This window comes from Furipterus horrens, unplaced genomic scaffold (genome assembly GCF_987537825.1).
Source record: "Furipterus horrens unplaced genomic scaffold, mFurHor1.1.pri manual_scaffold_2, whole genome shotgun sequence".
Classification (NCBI taxonomy): domain Eukaryota; kingdom Metazoa; phylum Chordata; class Mammalia; order Chiroptera; family Furipteridae; genus Furipterus; species Furipterus horrens.
This window is the reverse complement of record NW_028327172.1, coordinates 4817373-4830487: the sequence shown is the minus strand read 5'-3', so window position 1 is coordinate 4830487 and position 13115 is coordinate 4817373. Positions and strand designations below refer to the sequence as shown.

The 13115-nt window shown below is 51.0% G+C and overlaps 1 protein-coding gene across 2 annotated transcripts in view; it reads left to right on the top strand.

The window, feature by feature from the left end:
* PACS1 (phosphofurin acidic cluster sorting protein 1) overlaps positions 1 to 13115 on the top strand; it is a 110033-nt gene that overhangs the window by 78338 nt on the left and 18580 nt on the right. Inside the window, exons 3-10 of one of the 2 annotated variants that reach the window (XM_090258221.1) lie at positions 3288 to 3377; positions 4433 to 4558; positions 7319 to 7463; positions 7725 to 7816; positions 7911 to 7991; positions 10636 to 10695; positions 11548 to 11708; positions 12069 to 12162. In XM_090258221.1, the coding sequence (XP_090114347.1) occupies positions 3288 to 3377; positions 4433 to 4558; positions 7319 to 7463; positions 7725 to 7816; positions 7911 to 7991; positions 10636 to 10695; positions 11548 to 11708; positions 12069 to 12162 (849 nt within the window). Of the gene's footprint in view, positions 1 to 3287; positions 3378 to 4432; positions 4559 to 7318; positions 7464 to 7724; positions 7817 to 7910; positions 7992 to 10635; positions 10696 to 11547; positions 11709 to 12068; positions 12172 to 13115 lie in introns of both variants that reach the window. The other variant, XM_090258217.1, reaches the window with a different exon arrangement.

Genomic DNA, 13115 nt, shown 5'->3' with positions numbered 1-13115 from the left:
CAGCGACAGCAGGAATAGAGGGTAACACGGACGTGTGGCCTCCATTCCAGTGGGGGTTGTAGGCAGGAGGAAGGGAGAAAGTTCTGTAGCTGGTGACGCGGAGCAGGAGGACACCGTGCCACCTCCACGTGGGCCCAGCGGTGTGTGGGTTGTGGGAGAAGAGCAGCTGCTGTCTGAGAGGGCTGCCAGGAAGCAGGGTCTTGGTGGAGGTCAGGTTTCAGCTGTGGGGGCTGTCCTGCTGTTGGAGGGTGGTCAGCAGCAGCCTGGCCTCTTCCCTCTGGAAACAGCGCGCGCGCACGCACGCACACGCACACACACGCACACGCACACACACGCACACACACACACACACACACACACACACCAGTTGTAACACCCAGAAATATCTCTAAATAGTACCAAATGTCCCCCACCCCTGGCAGAAATATGTAAACCACATTTTGGATTCTCCCAACATCTCAGATTTATTTTAGAGATTTCTTAGCCCAAAAGCCTGATTGAACTTAGGTGAAAACTTTGCCAAGATTGTTGTTTGTAATAGAGGTTACTACAAAAACCATTGTCTAACAGATAAAGCAGAGTTTCCTTTATTATTTTTAATTGCTAATTATAAGACATTGTGAAATATATTTAGAAGATTTTTCCTTCTGCATTAAACAGAATCTACATTTTATTTTAAAAAATTAGAAATAGATAAGAAACCTAAAAATAAAATTAAAAAATTTTAAATTTCTAAAGGAAAAAAAAAAGCAAAATATCTGCCCCGATACAGCAGAATAACTTCACAACCTTGGAGTAGGCAAAGATTGCTTAGCTGAGACCCATAATGCATTAAACATAAGAGAAAAAATAATAACATTGACTAGATCAGAATTAAATACTTCATCAAAAGATTATTAAGAAAATGAATAGGCAAAATATTTATAATACATATGCCTGACAATGTTGTGTATAAATTTAAAAACAACTTAATAACAAGATAAGCAGCCTGGGCAGAGAAGTCTGGTCAGGTGCATATTGCATACACGGAGACTTAGAAATCACCCCAACTTGCGGCCAGAGTGGCACCCCACTGAGCGTCCGCGTTAGAATCCACGGGTTCAGGACTGACCACCCCAAGTGCTGGTGAAGATGTGGGGCAGCTGGAGCTCTCCTGCCCCGCTGCTGGGCCGTAAAATGGCACCAGCACTTTGAAACTCAGTTTCTCATAAAGTTAAACACGTTTCTGCCCTAAGACCCGGCAATTTTTCTCTTAGGCGTTTGCCCAAGAAAACACAAAAATGTGTCCCCACAGACTTGTACGAGAACGCAGCCTTAAGCCAACACTAGAAATGACCTAGACGTGAATGTTCAGCCACTGGCAAATGCATAACGTGTGGCCCACATATCCATAGTGTAGAATTCTACCCGGCTGTAAAGAGGAATGAACTATTGGTACACGCAACAGCCTGTGTTGACCTCGGGCGCATTGCGTTGGGCAGAAGAAGCGCTACCAGAAGAGTGCATGCTGGATGGTCCCGTTTCTGTGGACTTCTCCAACAGACAGAACTAATAATCTATGGTGAAGGAGATCAGAGCAGTACTTGCCTCTGGGAGTGGTCCAAGATCGGAAAGGTGCGGAGGGTTTTTTCTGGAGCGATAGAAATGTTCTCCATCTTGATACAGCCGTGGGTCACGTGGTGTATGCGTTTGTCATGCACTAGGGACAGGGGCACTTCACTGGATTTATTTATTTATTTACTTATTTAGATTTCTTTTTTTTTAATTTATTTTTAGAGAGAGCAGATGGGAGGAAGAAAGAGGGAGAGAAACATCAGTGTGCAAGAGATATGATTGACTGCCTCTCACACACCCCCAGCTGGGGACCTGGCCCACAACCCAGGCATGTGCCCTGACTAGAACTCAAACCAGTGACCTTTTGGTTCACAGGCCGGTGCTCAATCCACTGAACCACACCAGCCAGGCTTCAGTGGATTTAAATCAAACCTCAATTTTTTAAAATAAAAGTAGTTTATAGAAATTTATTGGCATCCCCCGGACCCTCCTGCATACCTCTTTTTGTAGTTTAGGAATAGTTGAGCCTAACTTTTTTTTTAGGGCTAAAAACGCTACAGCATCTAACCCAGTTGAAGTTGGAGCAGGCAGGGGGACGAGAAGGAAAGGTTCCTGGAAAAAAATGGTGTCCGAGCTAAGACCTGAGAGACAAGTTGGTTAGCTGTGCACAAAAGCACAGAAGAGCAGGGGGTGAGTCAGCACTGGGACCCGGCCGGCCGCTTCCGTGCTCTCCCCTCGGGGCTACCACACCAAACTCTCCCCAAGCGTCTCCAGTCCTCTCTGCCTTCCCTCTGCTTGAGCCCAGGGAGAACTGCAAGCAATCAAGATGGTATCTGAGCCATTGTACTCCAGAGAGAGGCGACCACTGCCCAGGACACAAGGACCAAAGCCCAGGACACAAGGACCACAGCTCAGGACACAAAGACCAAAGCCTAGGACACAAGGACCACAGCTCAGGACACAAAGACCAAAGCCCAGGACACAAGGACCACAGCTCAGGACACAAAGACCAAAGCCCAGGACACAAGGACCACAGCTCAGGACACAAAGACCAAAGCCCAGGACACAAGGACCACAGCTCAGGACACAAAGACCACTGCCCAAGACACGAGGACCACTGCCCAAGACACAAATGAAAGAATGCTGCACCTTTTATCCAATTAACTTTTTCCCTGAATCCCAAACCCTTACCCTACACTTTTCTCCTCCTTATAAATATTGTCCGTTTATAATGGTATTTAAGACAGTCTGTAAGGGTACGAACCCGCTGTCTTCTCAGATGGCTGACCATCTGAATAAAGTGTCCATGAAGACTCAAAAAAAAAAAAAAAGCACAGAAGAGCATCTGAGAAGAGAAAAATGCATGTGAAAAGGCCCAAAGACAGAACGTGCCTCTGAAGTGTCAATCAGAGAGGAGGAGGCCTGCTGGGGTGAGCGTGGGGAGGTCACCCTGTCGCCTGGGGGACTGGTTCCTGCCGCCTCTTCCTCCAGAGTGCTGGGAGAGCTCAGATGCGATCACAGATCATCTTTATGTGAAAGCCCTTTATGAACGCACAGCATAATACAGGCAGACTCATACTTAGGCTGGGTCCTTGATTCTAACACGTACAGCAAAGACTGGTGAAATATGGGGACAGGTAAGAATGTAGAGTTTTAAAGTTGTTTGCAAGTGTGATGTTTCTTCCAGTCTGATTTTTGGTGACACAGCTTTGACAGTTTTTTCTTGGTTTCAGGGCTCAAAAAGGATTCTCCGCTCCAACGAGATCATCCTTCCAGCCAGTGGACTGGTGGAAACAGAGCTGCAGCTAACCTTCTCCCTTCAGGTGAGAACCTGCTGAGTCGTGGATCAGTCACACGCGATATCCAGCCTAGCCGCCAGGCAGTCCTCTAACCTGGATATTGTTTTATCCAAGAGCAGACATAGTTCCACGAAGGAAAGTCACCCAGTGAGTTAGCCGTAGCAGGAGTGGAGTAAAGTCACCTAGAGCTCCCATGGCTGGCCCGAGGGCCACCGCTCAGCCAGCCATAGTACGGTGCCGGGACCCAGGCGGACTGCCGAGTGATGCACCACGTCTCCTTCTCCCCTTTCCTCTCCTTAGATAAGGCTGTGTGCCCACCCATCCTGCCACGCTCTGCACCTTCATCTCTTGTGGTCCACAGTGTACACCCGCTTTACCCCCATGTTGTAGTCCATGCGCTCCCTGCTCTGCCTCGTGTCTGTCTCTCATCATAATCTCCGTAGCTGAAACTGAGTGCGTGGAGAAAACACGTGAGCACATGGCAAGGAAAGAGGCAGTTCTCTGAACATGTGCCCTGTGCCAGGCACTGCGCTGGGCGGAGGGGAGTCTGCCGTGAAAAAGACAGGCCAGGTAGTCCTCAGAGAACCAGAGTTTCCGACGGGGCAGGCCGGTGAGGCTGAGGAACCTGGGCCGTGGGATACGGAGGGGCTGGGTTGGGGGAGGCCTTTGGGGAGCCCTTCCTGAGGAGGAAGAGTGTGAGCAGAGGGCTGAGTGTCGGGAAAGAGCCGGTCGCAGGGAGATCGGGGGCAGCAGGAGCTGTGCGCCAACAACGTGAAGGCCCTCAGACGGGCCTGGGCTTTGCAGTCCTGCGTGTTGAAGCTCTGTTGTTACGTAGGTGAGCCTTCTGGACGAACTGACCCCCTTTTTCATGAAATGATCACTTCTATTCTTTGTTCCTTTCGACCACAGAGCTGCAGTGCCAGGCACCATGCAGAATCAGACCCCCCGAAAGCAACTTAATGACACTTCTTTATCCCCTGACTCCCCTGTGAACAGGCTGTGTACCCTCAAGCAGGACTAGAACCCCCAAGGACCCAGTTGCTCATTAACCATTCTTGACTCTGTTTTATACTTGGCAGTACCCTCACTTCCTGAAGCGCGATGCAAACAAGCTGCAGATCATGTTGCAAAGAAGAAAGCGCTACAAGAACCGGACCATCTTGGGCTATAAGACCCTGGCCGTGGGACTCATCAACATGGCAGAGGTGAGAAGAATGCAGTCTCTCTCCAGACTGTCGGCCTTTCTGTCAGAGTCTGAGAGGGACACCAGGCCCAGCCGTGTGACCCAGCAGATGGTCTTCCCAGCCTGCGCGCTGGGTGTTTTATTTCCTAAGTTAATTCTTAACATTGGAAACTCAAGATATACCTCTTTTTTCAAGTACTCTCTCCCACACAAAAAGCTTTTTAACTTTTATTTTTATTTATGTGTTTATTTTTAATCCAAGGACATGCTTATCGATTTTAGAGAAAAAGGGAGGGAGAGAAACATTGATTGGCTGCTTCCCATACATGCCCCCACCAGGGACCAAACCCGCAACTTAGGCAAGTGCCCTGACTGGGAACCTGACCCTCCACCTTTTGGTTTATGGGATGACACTCCAACCAATAGAGCCACACTGACCAGAGCAAGCTTTTTAACTTTTATTTTATTTTATTTTATTTTATTTATTTATTTTAGATACCGGAGAAGGGAGGGAGAGAGAGGGAAAGAGAAACATCAATGTGAGACACATTGATCAGTTGCCTCTTGTACACGTCCCGACTGGGGACCAAACCCACAACCCAGACACGTGCCCTGACTGGGAATTGAACCGGCAACCTTTCACTTTGTGGGACAATGCCCAACCAATTGAGCCACACTAGTCAGGACAAGGTTTTTAACTTTTTTTTTAAATTTCAAACTTACAGAAAAGTTGTAAGAACAGTATAAGGAATTCTCATATACCCTTCATCCAGATTCTTCAGTGTTAACATATTACCACATTTGCCTAGTTTTCTCTGTATATACATTCATACATTCTTTCCTGAACCATTGAGAATAAGTTGCAGACCTGATGTCCCGTTACACATTAACACTGCACTGTGTTAATTTCCTAAATCATGGGAACACCATGCCTTCCTGAAGATCAGGCCACCGCCACCAGAACAAGATCACCGTCTGCCACGTGCTTCGGTGATGTCCTTCCTGGGCCCAGATTCCACGCAGGGTTACGCGTTGGATTTAGTTATCATGTCTCTTTAGTCTCCTTAGCCCACGACGGTCCCTCAGATTCTTGTTTTTTATGCCCTTGACGTTTTTTTAAGAGTACAGGCTGGTTACTTTATGGAATGTTGCTCATTTGGGTTTGTCTAATGTTTTCTGAAGATGAGGTTCAGCTTATGTATTTTTGGCAGAATTACCACAGAAGTAATGCTGTGTTCTTCTTATTGATTTGTCCCATTACTGGTGGGGTTAACTTTTATCATTTAATTAAGATGGTGTCCGCCAAGGTTTTCAGTATAAAGCTAGTAAATATTTTGTATTTATCAATGAAAAAATACTTTATAGGGAAATGTTTTGAGACTATGTAACAATCTTTTTTCTCCTCATTTTCACCAGGTAGTTTGAGCGTCTATGATTCTTACATGAATCAGTTACTACTTCGATGCTTGCAAACTGAATTTCTAACCCCACCAGTCCTTCTGTGTTTATTAGTTAGCTTTCTAAGATAGGGTTTTCCCTTCTTCCTTGTTTATTGATTGATTACTTTGGTCATATCAGTTATGGGCTTGTGGATCCCTGCTTTATTCAGTGGGGTCTAATCTGCTACTGTCATTATTTATTTTGATGCCCAAATTATCTCAAATTTGGCCAGCAGGAGCCCCTTCAGGCTGGCTCCTATGTCCTTTTTCAGGTGCCCCATCATTATTCCTTATATACTGCACTTCTTTACTTTCTGAGGTAAAGTGCTAGGCTCCTCATGTGCTTTCCCGACCCAGCCTTGGAGTGAGCTGATTCTGATGGTCCCGGGTTCCTTTCATTGGAACATGGTATTTGGAGACCAAGATCTAGGTACTGGGGGTGCTCGTTTTCCCAGCCAGGGTGTCACCGCTTCCGGACAGAGCCAGGAAGTCTGTGTACATACATGCCTGCGGACGCGTGTATTCACACACATCAGAGCTATTTCCGCATATGTGTCTGCTTATCTCATCATGAGCTCACACCCCAGCCAATCCCAGCCCAACACCACAGGGCTTTCCCAGCCTTCCCATGTGTCTGACTCCCTTCTCCAACAGTAAGAAACCAGGCTCCTGTTGTCCTCGCTGTGTTTGCTCCCCTGGGGAGGCCCCTGTGTGCCAAGCAGATCCTCTCGGCCCTGACAAAGGGGAAGCAAGAGGGGGCCACAGGTCATTTTAAAACTTATTTCTGTGCTTGAGTACATCGAATAGGAAAATCTTGGGGCCATAATAAGTAGAATATGTGGGGTGGTCCTCGCCCATCTTTGTGTCCCCTTCACAGTTTGTATCAATGTGAGGGGCTGAGGGGAGGGGAGCAGGGAAGGCGCTGCCTTCCCAGTTGTGTGAAGCCCTTCCGTGCCCCCCTGTACCCAGGGCCTCTTCCTTGCTGTGAGGCCCGCACGGTGACCACCTGCAGGCCAGCCCGCCGCCTGGAGGACTGGTCTCTGTGAAATGCTTGAGCTGAAAGGTCGTCCTGGGGTTGGCAGTCGTTTTCAGTCTCAGGCTTTGATTTTTGTCCTTACGCACATGGCCTGACCAGTGGCTGGCACGTCTGGAGACAGTTTTCAAGTAAGCCCTTGATAGCGATAGGAGGGGAGTGGCCGTGGGTTTGGAAGATAATGAGGAGGGAAATGTGTTAGCAGAGCGCCGTACCCATTGGCCTGCAGAGACGTTTGGATTTATGCAAACAGACAGGTCTGCCGTCCCCTCCGCAGTCAGATGTCTCCCTTGCTGCTCTGTGGTCTTAGGTGATGCAGCACCCGAACGAAGGCGCTCTGGTGCTGGGCCTGCACAGCAACGTGAAGGACGTCTCCGTGCCTGTGGCAGAAATAAAGATCTACTCCCTGTCCAGCCAGCCCATTGACCACGAAGGGATCAAATCCAAGCTGTCTGGTAAGATGTCTGCGGTGTCTCAAGGCCCTGCCGATCGAGGACCCATCACCCGATCGACCCCGGGGAAGGCTGAATGAGATAGTGCCTGAAACACCACTAGGGAGGGCAAGTTGAGGGACCCCTGAGAGCAGCGTGGCCTATCCCGGCCCAGGCCCTCCTCCGCCCTCGCGTGTTTCCTCCTCAAGAGAGCTGTGTCCTGGCCAGTCGCGTGGGCTGGGCCTCCCCGCTGTGAGATGACCTCACTGAGGTGTCTGTTTCCAGATCGCTCTCCTGATATTGACAATTATTCTGAGGAAGAGGAGGAGAGTTTCTCATCAGAACAAGAAGGCAGTGATGACCCACTGCACGGGCAGGTAACTTTCCACAGCCCCTCGCATGTAGTGTCTGGGGAGCAATTCGAGACCCTCCGGGGGCTGCCCAAGCTTATTCTATCCCCCGCCCGCCCAGGACCTATTCTATGAGGATGAGGACCTACGGAAGGTAAAGAAGACCCGGAGGAAACTCACCTCAACCTCTGCCATCACAAGGGTGAGCCTCAAAGGGCTGCGGAGTGTTGGAGCTGAGACTTCCACTTGGTGGGTGGGGGGTGGAAGGTGGGTTGTCTGCTCACGGTGTTTAAAGTCTGCACGTGAGCCTGCCCTTGAAGGTTCCGGCGTGCCTCTGTGCGTCTCCTCCTCCGCCTGCAGCGTTACTGATAGGAGCATTTCTATCCTTCCGGCTGTCTTAGAATTTTTTTTTTTAAATTGAGAATCTTTGGTTTAGACTTTAGAACAGATAATGCTTCCTCAGGGAGCAGAACCCTTCAGACACCCTACATCCCTCTCCAAGTGATTGCTTCAAATTACATGCTCCCCGCTCCACAGAAATCCAGTCCTCTGGGGGAATCACGATTTTAAATCATTTGTTGAATTTACCCAGAAATAATAGGCTAGTGCTTGGAACTGTGGGTTTGATAAACTTTAATTACATTAGATATAGTTCTTGCCTAAACAGAGACATAACCTTAGAGAAAAATGCCTTTGGATCATATACCCCCTGCCTAAGAGTTCCTCAGGAGTCCCTGGTTTTGGTGCAATTAGAACTCTGAGACACTTACTACCTGAATGTCTAGGTTAACTTTGATTCTGTAGTTCCCGTGCTGAAGTGTGGGAGGCACAAACGTGTTAGGGGTTTTTAGGAGAGAAATTCAGTGTCATTTTTACCCCAGAGGCTTCCTGAGTCTGTAGTGCAGAGCTAGTCTAGGGACCCCAAGGGCAGAGGTTCCCACCACCTTCAGGAGTGACATAAACATGGGCCAGACCTTCCAGATGAGTTGTTGTGCCCAAGCCTGGCACTCCACCGTGACACGCCTCTGTCATCTCCGTCTTCCCGGGGTACCACTGGGCTTAAATCAGGACTACGGCCTTGATTTCCCGTGTTGAGCAGTGAGTTCCGTTGTCCTCGGGTGTCTCATCCTTGACTGGCTGTCCAAAGCAGTCTGGGCCTGTCACCAGAGCCACTGTCCTCTGAGAATGGGAAGAGGCTGGAGCATCGCGTTCTGTTGCAGTTCCTCCTGCTGGGTTTTTCTTCTTCCTGCTCTGTAGCCACAGAGAGGCCCTATTTTCTTCCGGCAGGGTACCCCCTGGAGCTTCAGAAGCCACCCCTTCCTGTGGTCACCATAGCCCCCCCCCCCCCCGCGCCTTATATGACCAGAGTTCAGTGCTCCTGTTAATAACACCCACTCCCCCAAGGGTTGTTATTAGCGGCAGGCACTTCTCAGCCAGACTTCCAGACGTAGTCATTGTTCCTTAGTGTCTGCCTCCTTTTGTGTACGTGCTTGATTCTCTCCCTGCCAGGAACACTTTGTTCCAGACACATTCATTGAATTGCTGTTCTCTGAACACGTCTTATGCTTCCTTCACTGTGAACTCATGCTTTTTTCTCTTCTGTGAATGACCTTTGCACTTTTGGAAGCCCTGCCCTTTCTTGAAGGTGTAGCTCAGTCTTACTTGCAAGTTGGTCTTTTCCATCCCCCAGATGGTGAGTCTGTTATTCAGGCAGGAAGTACCTATGGCCACAAGCTAGTCATTGTGCCCAGAGTTGGAGGCAGAGATAAGGAAGGCCCAGTCCTTGCCATCCAGGAGCTCGGTGTGCAGGGACACAGACACACCTGAACAACACGGCGGGATGGGTGCTAGGGGGTAGAGCTCTGTGTAGGGACAGAGGAGCCTAAGGGGAACATGGCCAGCTCTGAGCAGGGGTGCCAGGGAGCTTCAGGGCTTCGGGGTGAGGTGCTGAGACACGGGTTTCTGAGGATGAATAGAATGTCACCGGCTGGATTTGGGGCAAATGTTGAATCAAGGCAGAAGATACCCGTAGAGAGGCCCCGAGGTGCAAGCGGTGTGCAGCTGTTCAGAAAACTGTAAACAGTTACTTTCTACCTGAATGTGAGGCGAAGGGGTTAAATGTTAAGATGAATCTAGAGACAGGCAGGACCAGCCCTCCGGTCGGGTTGTTCTCTAGGCCCTACGGGCTGCTAAGACCTCTGGGTTGGAGCGGGACCTGATTAGATCTGCATTTGGAGTGGTCGCTGTAGATTTTGGAGGGGACAGACTGGAAACTGGCTGGGTGGGCGGGTAGGGATGCCACCTGAAGGCCGTTGCAGTTGATTCCAGGGAGATATGAGGAGAGACACCTGGACGCGGCAGCGTTACAGATGGAATGAGGGTAGGGGTTAGGGAACACAGGGCTGTGGGGGGCCGGGGGCAACTCCTGGGTGGTGACATTAGTAACTGGGGAGGAAACACAAGGGGAAGATGAGTTCCGTTTTGGAAATGCTGAGTTTGAGGACCCTGTGTACATACGCAGGTAGAAGTCGCCAGTTGGCACCATGGATCTGAAGGACAAGAGAAAGTGATGAACTGCCGGTGCCCATGTGGATGATAGCAGAGCGAGCGCGGGGCAGGGCCCAGGGGACCCATGAGACCCCCTCCTTGCCCCTGTGCACTGGAATTAGCCATGCACGTGCCTGCCTTCCCTCAGAGGCTTTAAGTGCCAGAGTGTAGAACCTGTCTCTTCCCACCTCCATGTCCCCCCACAGCTCCTCACAAACGTGGGCTCTCGATCTCTCGCTCTTGACTTGAATTGATCATGTCCACGAGTTTGAGAACTGTTGTGCAATTTCTCCCTACAGCAACCTAACATCAAACAGAAGTTTGTGGCCCTCCTGAAGCGGTTTAAAGTTTCAGATGAGGTACGACCCCTTCCTCCCGAGGGTGATGGTGAGTAGGTTCCCCTGAGGTGCACCCTCGTTCCTGGGGTGCACTCTTTGTTGCCACTGGGAGTCAGGATTCCGGGGCCCCCAAGTAAGAGAGCAGCTAAAGAAGGGCTTTAAGCTCCCTGGAAAGAGAAAGAAAGGCTTCACATGTAGCACCCAAGGCTTCTCGGTATTGAGAGACAAGGGTGGTGGGTTACACCCAGCCATGGCTTGATTCCAAGCCTCTGGTTCGGGGATCAGTAACAAATCCAATTGTTGTGAGTTCCCTTCTCCTCCCATCCCAAGGGGGACATCATGAGCAGCAGCCCGTGAGGTGCGAGTGTCCTCCATGGTCAACCCTCGAGTGACCTAGAATTGGCCATTAATAGAGAAGCAGTCTGGGCTCTGGCTGGCCCCGTGCCAGTTTTCACAGACTTCTCTTCTCAGTGGACTGAAAAAACGATGAAGACCAAACTTGTTGAGAGATTTCCTTGTCCCGTGGGCTGTAGGAAGGCCAAGCTAGCCCGCATGGGGTCGTGGGCTTCCAGGTTTCCTGTACCCCTTCTTTAGGAGAGGTATGTTAGCGCTTCCGCTTTTCTTCCTGATACCAGCCCCATAGTGTGGAGTGTCAGAGGCACAGAAGGGAGAAGGTGGCCTCCCCACACCCTTGCTCCCAGGGTTGGATCACTGCCAGGACATCAGGACTGCCCTGATGAGTGAAGTTATGGCATGTCCTTTAGTGGGGACTAGTTAGGGAGGCCAGTGGTGCCTGTCCAGGAGGAAGGAAATGCACGTTGCATCATTGTTAGTAGAGGTTACCCCAAACTCAAAAGATGTTTTCCCTTGCAGGTGGGCTTTGGCCTGGAACACGTATCCCGGGAGCAGATTCGTGAGGTGGAGGAGGACTTGGATGAACTGTATGATAGTCTGGAGATGTACAACCCCAGCGACAGTGGCCCCGAAATGGAGGAGACAGAGAGCATCCTTAGCACTCCAAAGCCCAAGCTCAAGTGAGGCCCAGCTGCCTGGAGCCAACTGTCTCCTCGCACCTCTGCTCCCCAGGCCCCGCTCCCGCACTGCCCCCGCCCCCCATTCCCATGGCATCTTGGCTCTTTATTCTTGTTGAACCTCCAGCTCTCTGGGTAAAGATCATTGTTTCTGCCCCTCACTGACGAAGGTCCTGATAGGACTTCCCTGAAGTCCTTCGGTCCAGGTCCCTACTTGTCCGGGCTCTGCTGTGTCCCTCCTTACCAGGTGTCCTTGACGCCCAGGGCGTTGACCTTTCTTGAACACCAGCTCTACCCAGCTCCGCAGGAGCAGCTGTGCTGGGCCGTGTGGCCACTGACCCTGGCTGTGCTTCTTCACCGCAGGCCCTTCTTCGAGGGGATGTCGCAGTCCAGCTCGCAGACGGAGATCGGCAGCCTCAACAGCAAGGGCAGCCTCGGCAAGGACACCACCAGCCCTGTGAGCAAGGCCAGTGGCTGGGGGCGGGGCACCCGGGAGGCGCTGGCGCTCAGCACGCTGGGCCCTGTGCTCCTGGCTCAGGTTGTGGCCCCAGAAGGGCAGTCTCCTCTTGTTTCGACCTCAGTTGCCTTCATCTCAGCCCTGGCTGGGGGCTTAGTTCTCCGAGGGCGCGGCTGTGACTGTGGCTCTTCTTTCTAGTCTGTTCCCGCTGTGGCTTAGAGCCATTCCTCACAGAGCGCACATGCCTCAGCACCCCTCCCTCGGCGTCTGTCGCGTGGTGGCTGGGAGTGTGGCAGCCGGCCAGTGGGAGGCAGTTCAGCGTTCCGGGCTGGGGAAGGAACAGGTGGAGAGCGGGCAAGAAGCCCACAGGTCTGTCTGCTCAGGAGACGCTGAGCATATGTAGGTTTATTCATCGAGGGGAAAGTGCTCTCGGGTAATCCAGAGTTTAGTGGGCAGGGTTCCATGCTGCCGAGTGAGCATGAGAGAAAGGCGCGGACTGCCGGAGCTCCCGGAGAGCCGAGCGTCACCCCGGACCGTGCCGTCCCCGCTTGGGAAGCTTCTCCCAGCGGTGCAGCAGAGGCAGGCACCAGGCTGATGCTGTACCCGCCTCAGACCCTGGGCGGCTGTTCTTCCTCTCATTTGCAGCTAAAGGAAAGAAGACATCATGTCCGGTTTTAGAAACCCCGTTGTATTTTCTTAAGGCAGAGAAACTGAACCCTTTTAGTCCTCCTATTCTTGCCGCTTTACGAGAGGGATTACAAAGTTCATCTTGCAAATAGGTACTAATAGTGGGGAAGTAATGTGAAGTGTGTGGGGCGCCTCAGTCCCTGAAAAGCATGGTGTCTGTGGAAGGGCTGCCACCTGTCCCGAGTGTCTACAAACGGGCAGGAGCTGGTAGGCTGACATACTGCCTGCTGCCACCAGGTGGGGCTGTCTTCCTCCTAATCCCTCTT